Genomic DNA, 14,414 nt, shown 5'->3' with positions numbered 1-14,414 from the left:
CGATGATTTTAGTATTTTTCCTAGTTTTGATTATAAACATTTTTTATGCTTTAATTTTATGCAATATCATACCACTGTGCACCATAGGTCATTATTGTAGACTGTATGCCTGCCGCACACATTGATATTGGTGACATTTCTTAAACGAGCTGTTGCCTTCAATGTCCTTGAAGTGTTGGCTTTTATAATGAAAATTAATGGTTGCTGGAATGTGTTTTATAAAAATAACTCATTAAATATTTACATTTTGCTCTTTTCAACCACACTCTCTCTCTCTCTTCCTCGTCCGCTCATTATTTTCTGGTTTGTTGTGGCGACCACTTGTTTGTGACAAACAATCATCATTAAAAATGGTGTCCACCACCTGCTGCTATCACTACATCAATACCACTGTTATGCTTACGCACTTCCTCACTCACCCACTCATCAATCCTGGCCTCAGGCTCAGGCAGCACTTATGTACGATGCTGTATTCGTTTTGGTGGAGGCCTTTAATAAAATCCTACGCAAGAAACCCGATCAATTTCGCAATAACATTCGCCGTGGCCAAACACTAATGGCTGCCGCATCCACCTCAGCCAATGCTTCCGGCTTATCGAATGGTGGTGGCGGCATTATGGGTGGTTCATCGAATGGTGGCAGTGGCGGAGGCGGATCTGGAGGAGTTGGAAGCGGAAGCGGTAGTAATAGTGCGTCACGTGCTTTGGATTGTAATACGGGAAAGGGTTGGGTAACACCCTGGGAGCATGGTGATAAGATTTCACGGTATCTGAGAAAGGTAAGTAGATAAAAAAAACACACCCACATAAATACACACAGAAACGCACACCTATCTATAATGTTATATTCAGAACTAAATTAAGAATTTCAGTAGCCTTAAGGTAATGAACATTGACAAAGAAAAGCAAACATCGTGTGACAGAGAATTTTAAAATTAAATAAAGAAATCGATAGTGATGGTAACTAAGGAAAAATTTCTACCGAACTTTAATGAAAGAGTATAATGGTAAATAATGATAATGATAAAATATAGTAGAAATACAGATTCTGGAACCTCACATTATCGACCTACAATCTACGCCCGAGTTAACCAAGTTCTGGATGTTTGATAATGTCCAGATAATCGTTATTCGGCCTATATAGGAGAGCTGATAAAAAACGATACAAAGTAAAGCGGTATATTTTTTATATTTATTTATTCTTCGAAGCAAAAATGTCGGAAATAACATCAACTTTGGACACATTCTCGAAGCGCCGCATTGAGATGAATGTTACTTTTGTGTTTTTTAGTGCCAATCATACTCTCCAAAATATTTCAGGCGAAAAATTCCACCGGATTGAGATCCGTAGATTTTGGTAGCCATTGTTCGGTAGAAATGAAGCAAGGAATCCCCTTTTTAAGCCATTCTTTGTTTACGCGTGCTGAGTGCGATGGTGCGAATTGTGCTGAACTGTACATGGTCTACGGCCGAAATGTTTGTCCGAATTTTGAAGGACCTCTCAGAGAAGTGACTCACGCGTGACTAGTGGGCGTGATTAACTACCCAGCAAAAAAATTTGGAAGTTCTTCCAAAGGCACAACTTTAAAAGCACTTCCAGAATATGTACTCCCAATGATGTTCTTTACTTGAACTACACAGGAAGTTTGTTTCATTCAGTTTTTTATACATGCTTATTTCACATTTTTAATGGGTAATTTAAACTTTTTATACCCTGCGCCACACTGTGGAATAGGGTATTATAAGTTAGTGCATATGTTTGCAACACCTAGAAGGAGACGAAATAGACACATGGTGTCTTTGGCAAAAATGCTCAGGGTGGGCTCCTGAATCGATATAGCCATGTTCGTCTGTCCGTGAACACATTTTTGTAATCGAAGTCTAGGTCGCAGTTTTAACCCAATCGACTTCAAATTTGGCACAAGTATGTGCTTTAGCTCAGAATAGAACCCTATTGATTTTGGAAGAAATCGGTTCAGATTTAGATATAGCTCCCATATATACATTTCGCCCGATATGGACTTATATGGCGCCAGAAGCAAAAGTTTTACCTTAAGTTGGTTAAAATTTTGCACAAGAAGAACAATTAGTACTATAGTCAAGTGCGACAAATTTTATTGAAATCTGTTCCGATTTAGATATAGCTCCCATATATATCTTTAGCCCTATATGGACTAATACGGTCCCAGAAGCCAAAGTTTTACCCTAATTTGCTTAAAATTTTGCACAAGAAGAAGAATTAGTACTATAGTCAAGTGTGCCAAATTTTATTGAAATCGGTTCAGATTTAGATATGGCTCCCATATATATCTTTCGCCCGATATGGACTAATACAGTCCCAGAAGCCAGAGTTTTAGCCCAATTTGGTTGAAATTTTGCACTAGGAGTACAATTAGTAGTGTAGTCAAGTGTGTCAAATTTTATTGAAATCGGTTCAGATTTAGATATATCTCCCATATATAGTTTTCGCCCGATTTACACTCATATGACCACAGAGGCCAATTTTTAACTCCGATTTAGTTGAAATTTTGCACAGGGAGTAGAATTAGCATTACAGCTATGCGTGCCAAATTTGGTTGACATCGGTTCAGATTTATATATAGCTCCCATATATATGTTTTTCTGATTTCGACAAAAATGGTCAAAATACCAACATTTTCCATGTAAAACGTCACTGCTTAGTCGAAAAGTTGTAAAAATGACTCTAAAACGAAAAGTTGTAAAAATGACAAACCTTTATATATAGCCCCCAACGCATTTGACGGATGTGATATGGTATCGAAAATTTAGATCTACAAAGTGGTGCAGGGTATAATATAGTCGGCCCCGCCCGACTTTAGACTTTCCTTACTTGTTTTGTTTCAAATAGGTTAAAAACAGAGCAAGAGTTCATAAAATGGTACAAATCATTTAAATTTTATCAAAAAAAAGAATGCTAAATCCAATCTGAAAAAATCTTGAATTTTTTAGAATATTTGTGGTCAAACGTTTTAGACAAGCGTTACAATCCATTGAAAATTATAAAAATTATTTATTTGACAAAATATCACAGAATTTTTTAATTTACATCGAAAACATTGAATTCGGATCACACCTAAAGAAGTAACGCAAATTCAGTGCATCGGCTGTTGAAATGGAGGACTTCCGTCCTATGACAAGCCCATGTTTAATTCAATTTTGCACCACTTTTGGATCCAAAAAGAACATTTTCATTACTTTTTTGGCGACGCTTTTTTTGCTGGGTAACCAAATGAGCATGTGTGCATAAGTCACGAAATTCGGAAATGTACACTAAGAAACATAAACGCTTACGAGTTTAGTTCTCTTATAATTTTAGAGACACTTATGAGGTTAAGAGTTTAACCCTCTAATGCCCCAATTTTTTTGACAGCTGATTAAATTTTCAATGTTAACGACACGAAAGCAAGAAAAGTAAACAAGAAAAATTTATACGGTAGCATTTAGTATATGCTGCAAAGCCTCTTTAACAGTTTTAACTAAGTTTTCTTTTTATCTTACCCATTTTTGTTGTCTTAAGGTGTGTTTTACTAAAAGCTTCCTTACAAAATGAAGACCGCCTAAAGGTGGGCTTGGGCATTAGAGGGTTAATAACGAACTCGGGTTTTTGTTTCAAGATCACATTTTCAATCCACAAGATAAATTATTCATACAATTCTATGATTGCCTCTATATCCAATAAGCACTCCATTATTCTCGCCCATAAAGGACCACTATAATTTTTCTTGAATGAAGCGGTTTTTCGTGAGTCACTAGAGTTTTCATGATTCACGGCATTTCTGATCGTGAGTGTGAGTAGGAGTCCTTAAAAGTTTTTCGTGCATGTGTAAGCATAATGTTTTTTACGTGAGTGTGCGCGAGCGTAAGTCTTACCAAAAACATCGTGCATGAGCATCGGTGAATAAAATTTGTCTGCCATGAATGTGCGTGAGTGTATGTGATACGCCTCTCGTGTACACCTCTACCCCTTGGCTCCCCCAGTCTATCGTTTTTGTGCATCGGTGAGCTCTCGCACATTTTGGAACTCAAACTTGGAGCAACCATAGGATGGGGGTATATTAACTTTGTCATTCCGTTTGTAACACATAGAAATATTGCTCTAAGACCCCATAATGTATATATATTCTGGGTCGTGGTGAAATTCTGAGTCGATCTGAGCATGTCCGTCCATCCGTCCGTCTGTTGAAATCACGCTAACTTCCGAACGAAACAAGCTATCGACTTGAAACTTGGCACAAGCAGTTGTTATTGATGTAGGTCGGATGGTATTGCAAATGGTCCATATCGGTCCACTTTTACGTATAGCCCCCATATAAACGGACCCCCAAATTTGCCTTGTGATTGCTCTAAGAAAAGCAAATTTCATCCAATCCGGCTGAAATTTGGTACATGGTATTAGTATATGGTCTCTAAGAGCCATTCAGAGATTGGTCCATATCGGTCCACTTTTACGTATAGCCCCCATATAAACGGACCCCCAAATTTGGCTTGCGATTGCTCTAAGAGAAGCAAATTTCATCCGATCCGGCTGAAATTTGGTACATGGTGTTAGTATATGGTCTCTAACAACCATGCAAAAATTGGTCCACATCGGTCCATAATTATATATAGACCCCATATAAACCGATCCCCAGATTTGGCTTGCGGAGCCTCAAAGAGAAGCAAATTTCATCCGATCCGGTTGAAATTTGGTACGTGGTGTTAGTATATGGTCTCTAACAACCATGCAAAAATTGGTCCATATCGGTCCATAATTATATATAGCCCCTATATAAACCGATCCCCAGATTTGAACTCCGGAGCCACTTGGACGAGCAAAATTCATCCGATCCGGTTGGAACGTGGTGTTAATATATGGCCGCTAATAACCATGCCAAAATTGGTCCATATCGGTCTATAGTTATATATAGCCGATCCCCAATCACACAAAAATTGGTCCATATCGGTTCATAATCATGCGTGCCACTCGAGCAAAAATAATCTAGCAAAATTTTATTTCTATAGAAAATTTTGTCAAAATTTTATTCCTATAGATCATTTTGGCAAAATTTTATTTCTAGAGAAAATGTCAAAATTTAGTTCTATAGAGAATGTTGTCAAAATTTTAAATCTTTTGAAAATTTTGTAAAAAATTTATTTCTATAGAAAATTTTGTCAAAATTTTATTTCTATTTATTTTATTCCTATAGAAAATTTTGGCAAAATTGTATTTCTATAGAAAATGTTGTCAAAATTTAGCTCTATAGAGAATGTTGTCAAAATTTTAAATCTTTTGAAAATTTTGTAAAAATTTTATTTCTATACAAAATTTGTCAAAATTTTATTTCTATAGAAAATTTTGTCAAAATTTTATATCTATAGAAAATTTTGTCAAACTTAATTATATACGTATTTAATCGGCCATTTTTAAGTTTAATATATACCACATATGGACTACGTGGTATATATTACGGTATTAGGATGTTTTAAGGTACCTTGTCATCGGCAAAAGTTACCGCATCCCAAATAATTCGATTGTGGATAACAGTCTTCAGTAGAAGTTTCTACGCAATCCATGGTGGAGGGTACATAAGCTTCGGCCTGGCCGAACTTACGGCCGTATATACTTGTATTTTCATTATATATTTCGTACATTCACGCGGTATGTTCAGCTCACGAGCCAGTTTTCTACCACTGCGGTGTGGATTTTGATTTTTTCGTCCATTGGACGAAATTCCATCATGAATAATTTTATTCCTGGATACAATAGGTAAAAATTCTTTTTTAAGATTGTAAAAAATAAAATAAGCTGTGAATGGAGTAAATCTATCAGCTATCAGACAAGCGGTTTAGAAATGATAACAATCTGAAGTTGGTTGCAATTCATATCTGTAACACTATGTATTCATGGTGAACTTCTCTCTGTTGTCATAGTGAAGTTATCGTCCTGAATTTTGGTATTTTGATTCTTTTTTCTAGGAGGTAAAATTCGAAGATGGCCCGTTTTTGATGTAGTCTCCCGTTGTAACGACTCTCACCCTAGATCCTAACTTCTACTGACCGTTGCTACCGAATGTACCGACCTTGCTCAGAGGAGGGGGGTGTTCTTGTCGCCGAAGTTAGATCCCAGCCGCTTACACTAACAATAAAACTTTAATGGTAGCATACACATTTTTTTCTCACAATGACAGACCTATTTAGTTATTTAAAATAAAACGGAACCGTACCCGGAAAATGGATATCTAGGTGTCATTGATATCCGATCGGTTGTCCCACCCTGCCTTGCTGACCATGGTGGTTGTCAGCCCTATTGACACTCTACACGCTCAAACCTTCAATTTCGGAAATTAAACTCAAATACTTTAATAATATTGCATATTTTTAGGAATCATTAACAATTATTTCTAGATCAACCAATAAATTAAAGGGGAATTAAAAATTATGTTAAATTGCAATAAGTGGCCTATCTCCATGTTTTAAAATTCTAATACAACAAAACAAATCAGAATCAGTTGAAAAATCTTATATAATGGAAATCCCCATCATCCATAGATATATAACTAATAAAAAAAATTAAGAAGATAAATAAAAACAAAGATTCTATAATACTCACGAAAATTATTTGAGATGCTCAGCCAACAAGCGCTTGTGGACCAGTATTTGAGTTACAGTTTCTTAATATAACTTGAAAAGAATAATTTAAATTAAGAGTATATACATATATAGATGAGTAGGTTTGCGGTCTCCATAGTATTTTCTGGAAAACGTTGATCTATATTGATTGTAATTTTTAGTGTAGGCCAGACAGGGCTCTAGAAATAATTTCCTTATATATAATTTCTTTTGATACCCGGATTCTTTGTTGATTCATGTAATTTATAGCTAATTGCGATATTTAGGTAAATTTGGGATATTTATGCCGCATCAATTTACATTTTGAAAGCCTTTTTTTCCACAATCAAATTAAATTGTACGCTTCAGCCATGTCAAAATTCCATATGCCAATTTTGCAAACTGTGGGATAGTCATCCCACTGATTCCAAAAGATCTGTGTCCAAATAGCAGCCTTGTCCAACTTTCTTTGATTTAATGATGTCGGACCAGTATTCAAATTTAAAAAAAAAAAATTAAAGGATTTCGGCTAAAGATAAAAATTGTATTTCGCAGCTCATTGCAATACATATTATTTGCAAATCAAAACCAATTTCTCTTTATGTTTTATTTTATAAAAATCTTTGCTTGCAACTTATTATGCTTGTGAAGTCGATACAGAATGAAAATGTTCTCTTTTCCAATTGACACACGAATGCAAGGCAATTCAATTTTTCAATTGCCTTTTTTCCAAAAAAAAAAATCAATTTAAAAAATTTCAAAGTAAAACTGTGAAAGTGCCTGAAACCCCCGTCATACCGTATATACCAATTCCACTATTTTACTTCTTGATTATCTAGACACCACACGATGTATCCGATTTGACTGATATTAAAACCCCAGAAGTATTTGTTTATTTAAATTTTGTTGATATACGTCCACGTTTTAGTATAGCCCAATCAAAAATTTATAAGGATTTCATGAGGGACTCGGGAGAAAATTTACCCTGTACTCTGGTTAGGCAAGACATTTTTCTATGGAAATGTAAAATATTGGAGCCCATATAGACGGATTTCGTGATTTGGCTTCTAGAGGGAATAGACGCAGAAATTTTGCTCCCATTTATCTTGAGGCGACATATAAATGTGTCAAACATTAGGTGTATTAATCAATATAAATGTGCTAAAGGTTTTTCGTATGCAAAATTTTAATACATCCGTGTCAAAGTTTGGTGAGTGTGTTTCGAGAATTGTATATCTGAATTTCGAATTCTGCCAAGTTCTGTCATTCCAAGTAGAAAAAAAAGACTCTAACTGACTAAATCTTTTGTCGCTGATTAAATTGTAAATCGAACTATTGTGTGCCCTTACATTTTGAAAGTAAAGAACAACAACAACAAAATATTTACATAATTTCCCTTATTTTCTCATTTTTATTTGCCTTTGGTAGAGCTCACCACAGAAGAGGTTAAAGTGAGATAGCCTTTTAATTTGCTTTTTTTACATTTTTCGTAAAATCATCTTGGACAAAAGAAGGATATATTTAAATTTGCCATGAAATCACAGCTCACTCTTTCAGCCCACTCACTCAAATCAAACAAAGGGTTTTTGTTTAAACTGGAATGAAGAGGGGCTCAATAAAAATTAATTGATGTGTCATTTACCGTTTACTTTATTCCAATTTTATCCTTGCCAGGAGCTTGGTATTTTTCACATAGTCTTTCTGGCAAGTAGGAAACATTCAATAAGGCAGAACCACTCATCTCCCCCATTCATCTCTATTTGCAATTTTCCCAATACTCCAACAAACTCAACGCGTCGCATCATTCTTTCCTACATTAGACTATGGCTTACTCAGCATGTGGCCGTTTTTTTTTTTCGTTTATGGACGATACGATGAGACCTCAATCAACTTTGCTATATTGCTTTACTCTGTTTCATTACAGGTGGAAATCGAAGGCCTTACCGGTGACATAAAATTCAACGATGATGGGAGACGTGTTAACTACACATTGCATGTTGTCGAAATGACTGTCAACAGTGCCATGGTCAAGGTAGCTGAATGGAGTGATGAAGCCGGTTTCCAACCCTTAACGGCCAAGTATGTGCGTCTCAAGCCATTGGCCGAAATCGAAAAGAATCGAACGTACATTGTGACAACAGTCCTCGAAGAGCCCTACATCATGGAGAAACGTTCAATAGGTGGCGAGAAACTGGAGGGTAATGATCGTTTTGAGGGCTACTGCAAGGACCTGGCTGATTTGTTGGCCAAGAGGCTTGGAATAAATTGTAAGTGGTTCATGGGGTCTAGCATCTGAGCAATGAACACTCCACACAGATGAGGAACACGTAGTAGCTGCCTAGTGTTGGCACGTGTTTACGTGTGGTCACGCGTTTGTTGCTCGCTTGTTTTTTTAATTTGCCTATTTTAAGCATCCATCATTAAGGTTTTTACTTATTTCCTCCTTGTGTTACGAAACTTTTCTTCTTGACGTTTTTCATATCAAACCTTGTGTTGTAGATGAAATGCGTTTGGTCAAGGACAATTTGTATGGATCGGAAAATCCTCAAATCCATGGTGGCTGGGATGGTATGGTGGGTGAATTGGTGCGCAGGGTAAGTAAACAGATGAGCCCCCGGTTCATGTACAACAAATTAGCACCGAACATATTTTTGTTCTTGTTTTTTTAATGTCATACCCTTCACACATTATCCTTTATACAAATATTATTGATAATTTTTTCTTCTCGTCGTTTCTTCCATGTATGGTCCTTTGTCTTTTCAGGAAGCTGATATTGCAATTGCTGCCATGACAATTACTGCTGAACGTGAACGTGTCATCGATTTCAGCAAACCATTTATGTCACTGGGCATTTCGATAATGATTAAAAAACCAGTGAAACAAACACCGGGCGTTTTTAGTTTCATGAATCCTTTATCGCAGGAAATCTGGGTGAGTTGATTTTAATTGCAGTTAATAATATTTTTTAAGCAGATTACAACAAACTTATATGAATAATTTTTTGTTTATTGCGTGTTATGATTTAAAAATAAATTCATTTGAATTCAAGGATTTATTTATGAGTCATGCTGTAGTATTTTCTTTCAAAAAAAAAAAATAGGTCGCCCAAAGAGCAATGACAATTTTCAGTTGAGATGCGGAAGTAAATGTAAAATCGATTCGGAAGAAATGAATTTTACATGAGTGTACAGGGTGGCTGAATTGTTAAGTAACAAAGTAAATCGCCATATTTATACCCTAAACTACATAGTTAGTAGTCAGGGTATAATCAGTTTGATCTGCCAAAAAATATGCCTGCCAGAAATATTGATTTTACACCCCATAAAATATATACCGATCGACTCAGAATCACCGCCTGAGTCGATCTAGCGCTTGGGGTCCGTCCGTCTGTCCATGTATTTGTTGTTCACAGGATTCCGGTCGCAATTATTAACCGATTTTGATGAAATTTGGTACAGGGAGTTTTTTGGGCCCAAGGACGACGACCGCTATTGAATTTGGAAGAAATCGCATCAAATTTAGATATACCTCCCATATATATGTATCGGGTTACATTGCGCTGTTTTACAAACGGATCGTTACCAAATTTGGCAAAAAAAAATCTTTTTCATCGCCCTTCAAGTCTGCAAAATTTCATCCAAATCGGTTCAGATTTAGATATAGCTCTCATATACACGCATCGCCCGATTTTCCCAAATTCGGCCACAAAACTCTTATTTATCAACCGATCTTACTCAAAGTTGGCTAAATGTAATCTTCTATAGCATGTGCAAAAAATCATCGACATCGGTTCAGATTTACCTCTTTCTCCCATATTTTCTAAATTTGGCCACCCGATTTTTCTAAATTTGGCCATAAAACCCTTATTTATTAACCGATTTTACTCAAAGTTGGCTAAATGTAATATTCTATAGCACTAACTATATTTGCAAAAAATCATGAAAATCTGTTCAGATTTAGCTATACCTCCCATATATATGTACCGCCCGAATTTCCTAATTTGGCTATAAAACCCTTATTTATCAACCGATCTTACCCAAATTTGGCTAAATGTAGTCTTCTATAGCACTAACTATATGTACAAAAAATCATTGAAATCGGTTCAGATTTAGATATAGCTCTCATATATATGTATACCCCGATTTTCCCAAATTTGGCCATAGAACCCTTATTTATTAACCGATCTTACTAAAAGTTGGCTAGATCCAGTCCTCTATAGTACTAACTGTATGTGCAAAATTTCATCGAAATCGGTTCAGATGTAGATATAGCTCCCATATATGTATCACCCGATTTTGAAAAATTCGCCCCTAATAACCTTATGTTTGACCATAAGGCCTCATTTCTTAACTGATCTTACTCAAATCTTGCACAAGGTAACCTTCTGTGGTATTAATCAAACCCGCAAAATATTATGCAAATTGGTTCAGATTTAGATATAGCTTCCATATATATGCATCGCTCGATTTTCCCAAATTTGGCCATAATACTCATATTTATTAACCAATGTTACTCAAATTTCAAATTTTGATGTACTAGCCGATCGTACTTATACGTACTTGTAGCTCTTAAAGGGTGATACGGTCAAAATTTGGTCAATATAAACTTGACGTATTTCTTTAAATTTTGCATTTAAAAAACCTGAACACCCCTCATTTTGAAGGTGTGTGTGTAGAATGTTGCTCCTATTTTGATTTTGGAATTCACTCTTCAGTTGTCAAAATGCCGTCCAAGGAAGAGGAGCAGCGTATCAAAATTTTGCTTGCGCATCGCGAAAATCCGAGCTACTCGCACGCAAAGCTGGCAAAATCGCTAAAAGTTGCCAAATCAACCGTTACAAATGTAATTAAAGTGTTTGTTTGTCGACAGCCAGGAAGTCTGGATCGGGGGGAAATCGAAAACCGGAAGCAGCTGAGACGACACAGAGAGTTGCCGGTAGTTTCAAGCGAAACCCTAACCTCTCTCTCCGAGATGCCGCAAATAAGCTGGGTGTATCGTCTACAACCGTGCATCGATCCAAAAAACGAGACGGACTATCGACTTACAAGAAGGTAGTGACTCCAAATCGCGATGATAAACAAAATACGACGGCCAAAGCGCGATCCCGGAGGCTGTACACGACGATGCTGACGAAGTTTGACTGCGTGGTAATGGACGACGAAACCTACGTCAAAGCCGACTACAAGCAGCTTCCGGGACAGGAGTTTTATACGGAAAAAGGAAGGGGAAAGGTAGCAGATATTTTCAAGCACATAAAACTGTCAAAGTTCGCAAAGAAATATCTGGTTTGCAAGCCATATGTACATGTGGCTTAAAAAGCAGCATTTTCATAGCTTCCGGGACTGTCAACCAAGAAATTTACGTGAAAGAGTGTTTGAATAAACGTCTGCTGCCTTTCCTGAAAAAACACGGTTGCTCCGTACTGTTTTGGCCGGATTTGGCATCTTGCCATTACGGTAAAAAGGCCATGGAGTGGTACGCCGCCAACAACGTGCAGGTGGTTCCCAAGGACAAGAACCCTCCCAACACGCCAGAGCTCCGCCCAATTGAGAAATACTGTGCTATTGTCAAGCGGAAACTAAAGAAGACCAAAAAAAACCTCCAAGGACGAGCAGCAGTTCAAGGCAAACTGGCTTTCGGTGGCGAAGAAGGTGGACAGGTGGCTATACAAAATCTGACGGCAGGTGTCAAGCGTGAGGCCCGGCAATTCGGATTTGGAAAAGCGAAAGCCTAACTGAATATTTTTCCTGAATTTTATACTAATTGAACTTGAAAAAGAAATTTAATTAGATTTTTTAAATAAACGATTTCACCGATTTACACGCGTTTTCCCTTGACCAAATTTTGACCGTATCACCCTTTACATAAGAATATTGCTCGATTTTTACAAATTTGGATTTATTACCCACACTAATTTAACGATTTTCTCTTTTTTAATAATAGGCTCAATAATAGTGGCATACTCACCCCGTAGGTGCAATATCAACTAGAGCCAGTGTTGCTAGAAGTAGGGGAAATTCCCGATATGTAGGGTTTTTCTAATATTTAGCGTCTTGTAGAACGTGGGCCACAATGTAGGGACATTTTCACTCAACACAATTTGTAATAATTTTTACATATTGGTGGCTATAAAGGAGGAAATTAGAAGCCGGCAAGGCTTGATCTTTAATAATGTGTGGTAACAACAGTTACCACTCGTGCCAAAAAAAAAAAAAAAACAACCTAACAAAATTTGAAGATTACCACAAATCTACCAAACAAATATTTTTATAGAAATTTTTGTCAAAACTTTATTCCTGTAGAAAATTTTGTCAACATTTTATTTCTATAGAAAATTTTGTCAAAATTGTATTTCTATAGAAATTTTTTTCAAAATATTATTTCTATAAAAATTTTTCTGAAAATTTTATTTCTATGGATATTTTTCTCAAAATTTTATTTCTATGGATTTTTTTCTCAAAATTTTATTTCTATATTATTTATTATCAAAATTTTATTTCTATAGAAAAATTTCTCAAAAAATTTGTTTATAGAAACTTTGATTGTCACTCAATTTGATTTAAACACATTTTTACACAAATGAGAAATTTAAAATAGAGGAAATCTGGAAATGTATCGATGTATGCTTCGAAATATGAAGAAATGTGTTACGGTTCGCAAAAGTAATTGAAGTAATACTTACCATTTAATATGAGGACCATTTATTTCGATACTTTTCTGTCGTAAATTTAAAATATTTTTAATATTTAAAAATTTTTGGTATAAAATAATCTTATTTTGAAGTTTTATTTGTCACAATTGTCAATTAAACATTGGCGTAGCTAGTAACATTTTCCAACTCATCCAGGTTGTTCCCGGTTTTCTGTGTCCTTGCCGGTTCTACTGTAAAGTAGACTTAGTGATATCGTCAGGTTCTACTGTAAAGTAGACTTAGTGATATCGTCGTCGTTTCTTCTGAGTATATGTCCGATCCAGGTCCATTTGCGTTTTTTAATGTCGTATTCAACTTTGTTGCTATTGTTACGTTGTAGAGCTCGGTATTGCTAATTGTGTTTGGTCAGTAAATACATAATATTTTACGCAGGCACCTGTTTACAAAAGTTTGTAGTTTTTTATACCCTCCACCATATGATGGGGGTATATTAACTTTGTCATTCCGTTTGTAACACATCGAAATATTGCTCTAAGATCCTATAAAGTTTTTATATTCTGGGTCGTGGTGAAATTCTGAGTCGATCTGAGCATGTCCGTCCCCATATCTTCGTCATATCCTACGCACTGTAATGTCAGACTTTCCACAGAACGGCTGAGTTTTAAATCAGGCTCCGACTTGCGGAAATATCGCCCGACTTGGCCAAATAATATATCACAACTCACAATTGACCACATATCTTGGTGAGATCTACTAACCAATATCCATTTTAAATGGTCACTGCAAAGTAGCAAAAATTGTAAAAACTACTCCAATTGTCGTACATCTCGAATACATATGTATTGTCTGATAAATCATAAATGCTATTTTGTACAATTGCATTAAAATTGCTCTAGAATTATATTTCCCATATTTATACCCCTTACCACTACTGTGCTACGGGGTATAATAAATTTGTACATTTGTATGTAACGCCAAGAAGGAAAAGTGTGAGACCCAACGTTTAGTATACCGATCGTCTTAGAATTAAATTCTGAGTCGATTTAGCGATGTCCGTCTGTCTGTTCATGTATTTTTGTGTGCAAGGTACAGGTCGCAGTTTAAGTCCGATCGTCCTCAAATTTGGCATAGGGTCGTTTCTTGGGACAAAGACA

General features: G+C 36.1%; 1 protein-coding gene across 1 annotated transcript in view; it reads left to right on the top strand.

The window, feature by feature from the left end:
- Positions 1–14,414, top strand: part of GluRIB (Glutamate receptor IB) — a 195,797-nt gene that overhangs the window by 111,486 nt on the left and 69,897 nt on the right. Inside the window, 4 exon segments of the mRNA XM_075306386.1 lie at positions 443–778; positions 8,533–8,875; positions 9,108–9,202; positions 9,372–9,539. Of these exon segments, the coding sequence (XP_075162501.1) occupies positions 443–778; positions 8,533–8,875; positions 9,108–9,202; positions 9,372–9,539 (942 nt within the window).

The sequence above is a fragment of the Haematobia irritans genome, chromosome 4 (assembly GCF_050003625.1).
Source record: "Haematobia irritans isolate KBUSLIRL chromosome 4, ASM5000362v1, whole genome shotgun sequence".
Taxonomy (NCBI): domain Eukaryota; kingdom Metazoa; phylum Arthropoda; class Insecta; order Diptera; family Muscidae; genus Haematobia; species Haematobia irritans.
Note: the sequence above shows the minus strand (reverse complement) of the source record. Positions and strands in the feature narration are given on the sequence as shown.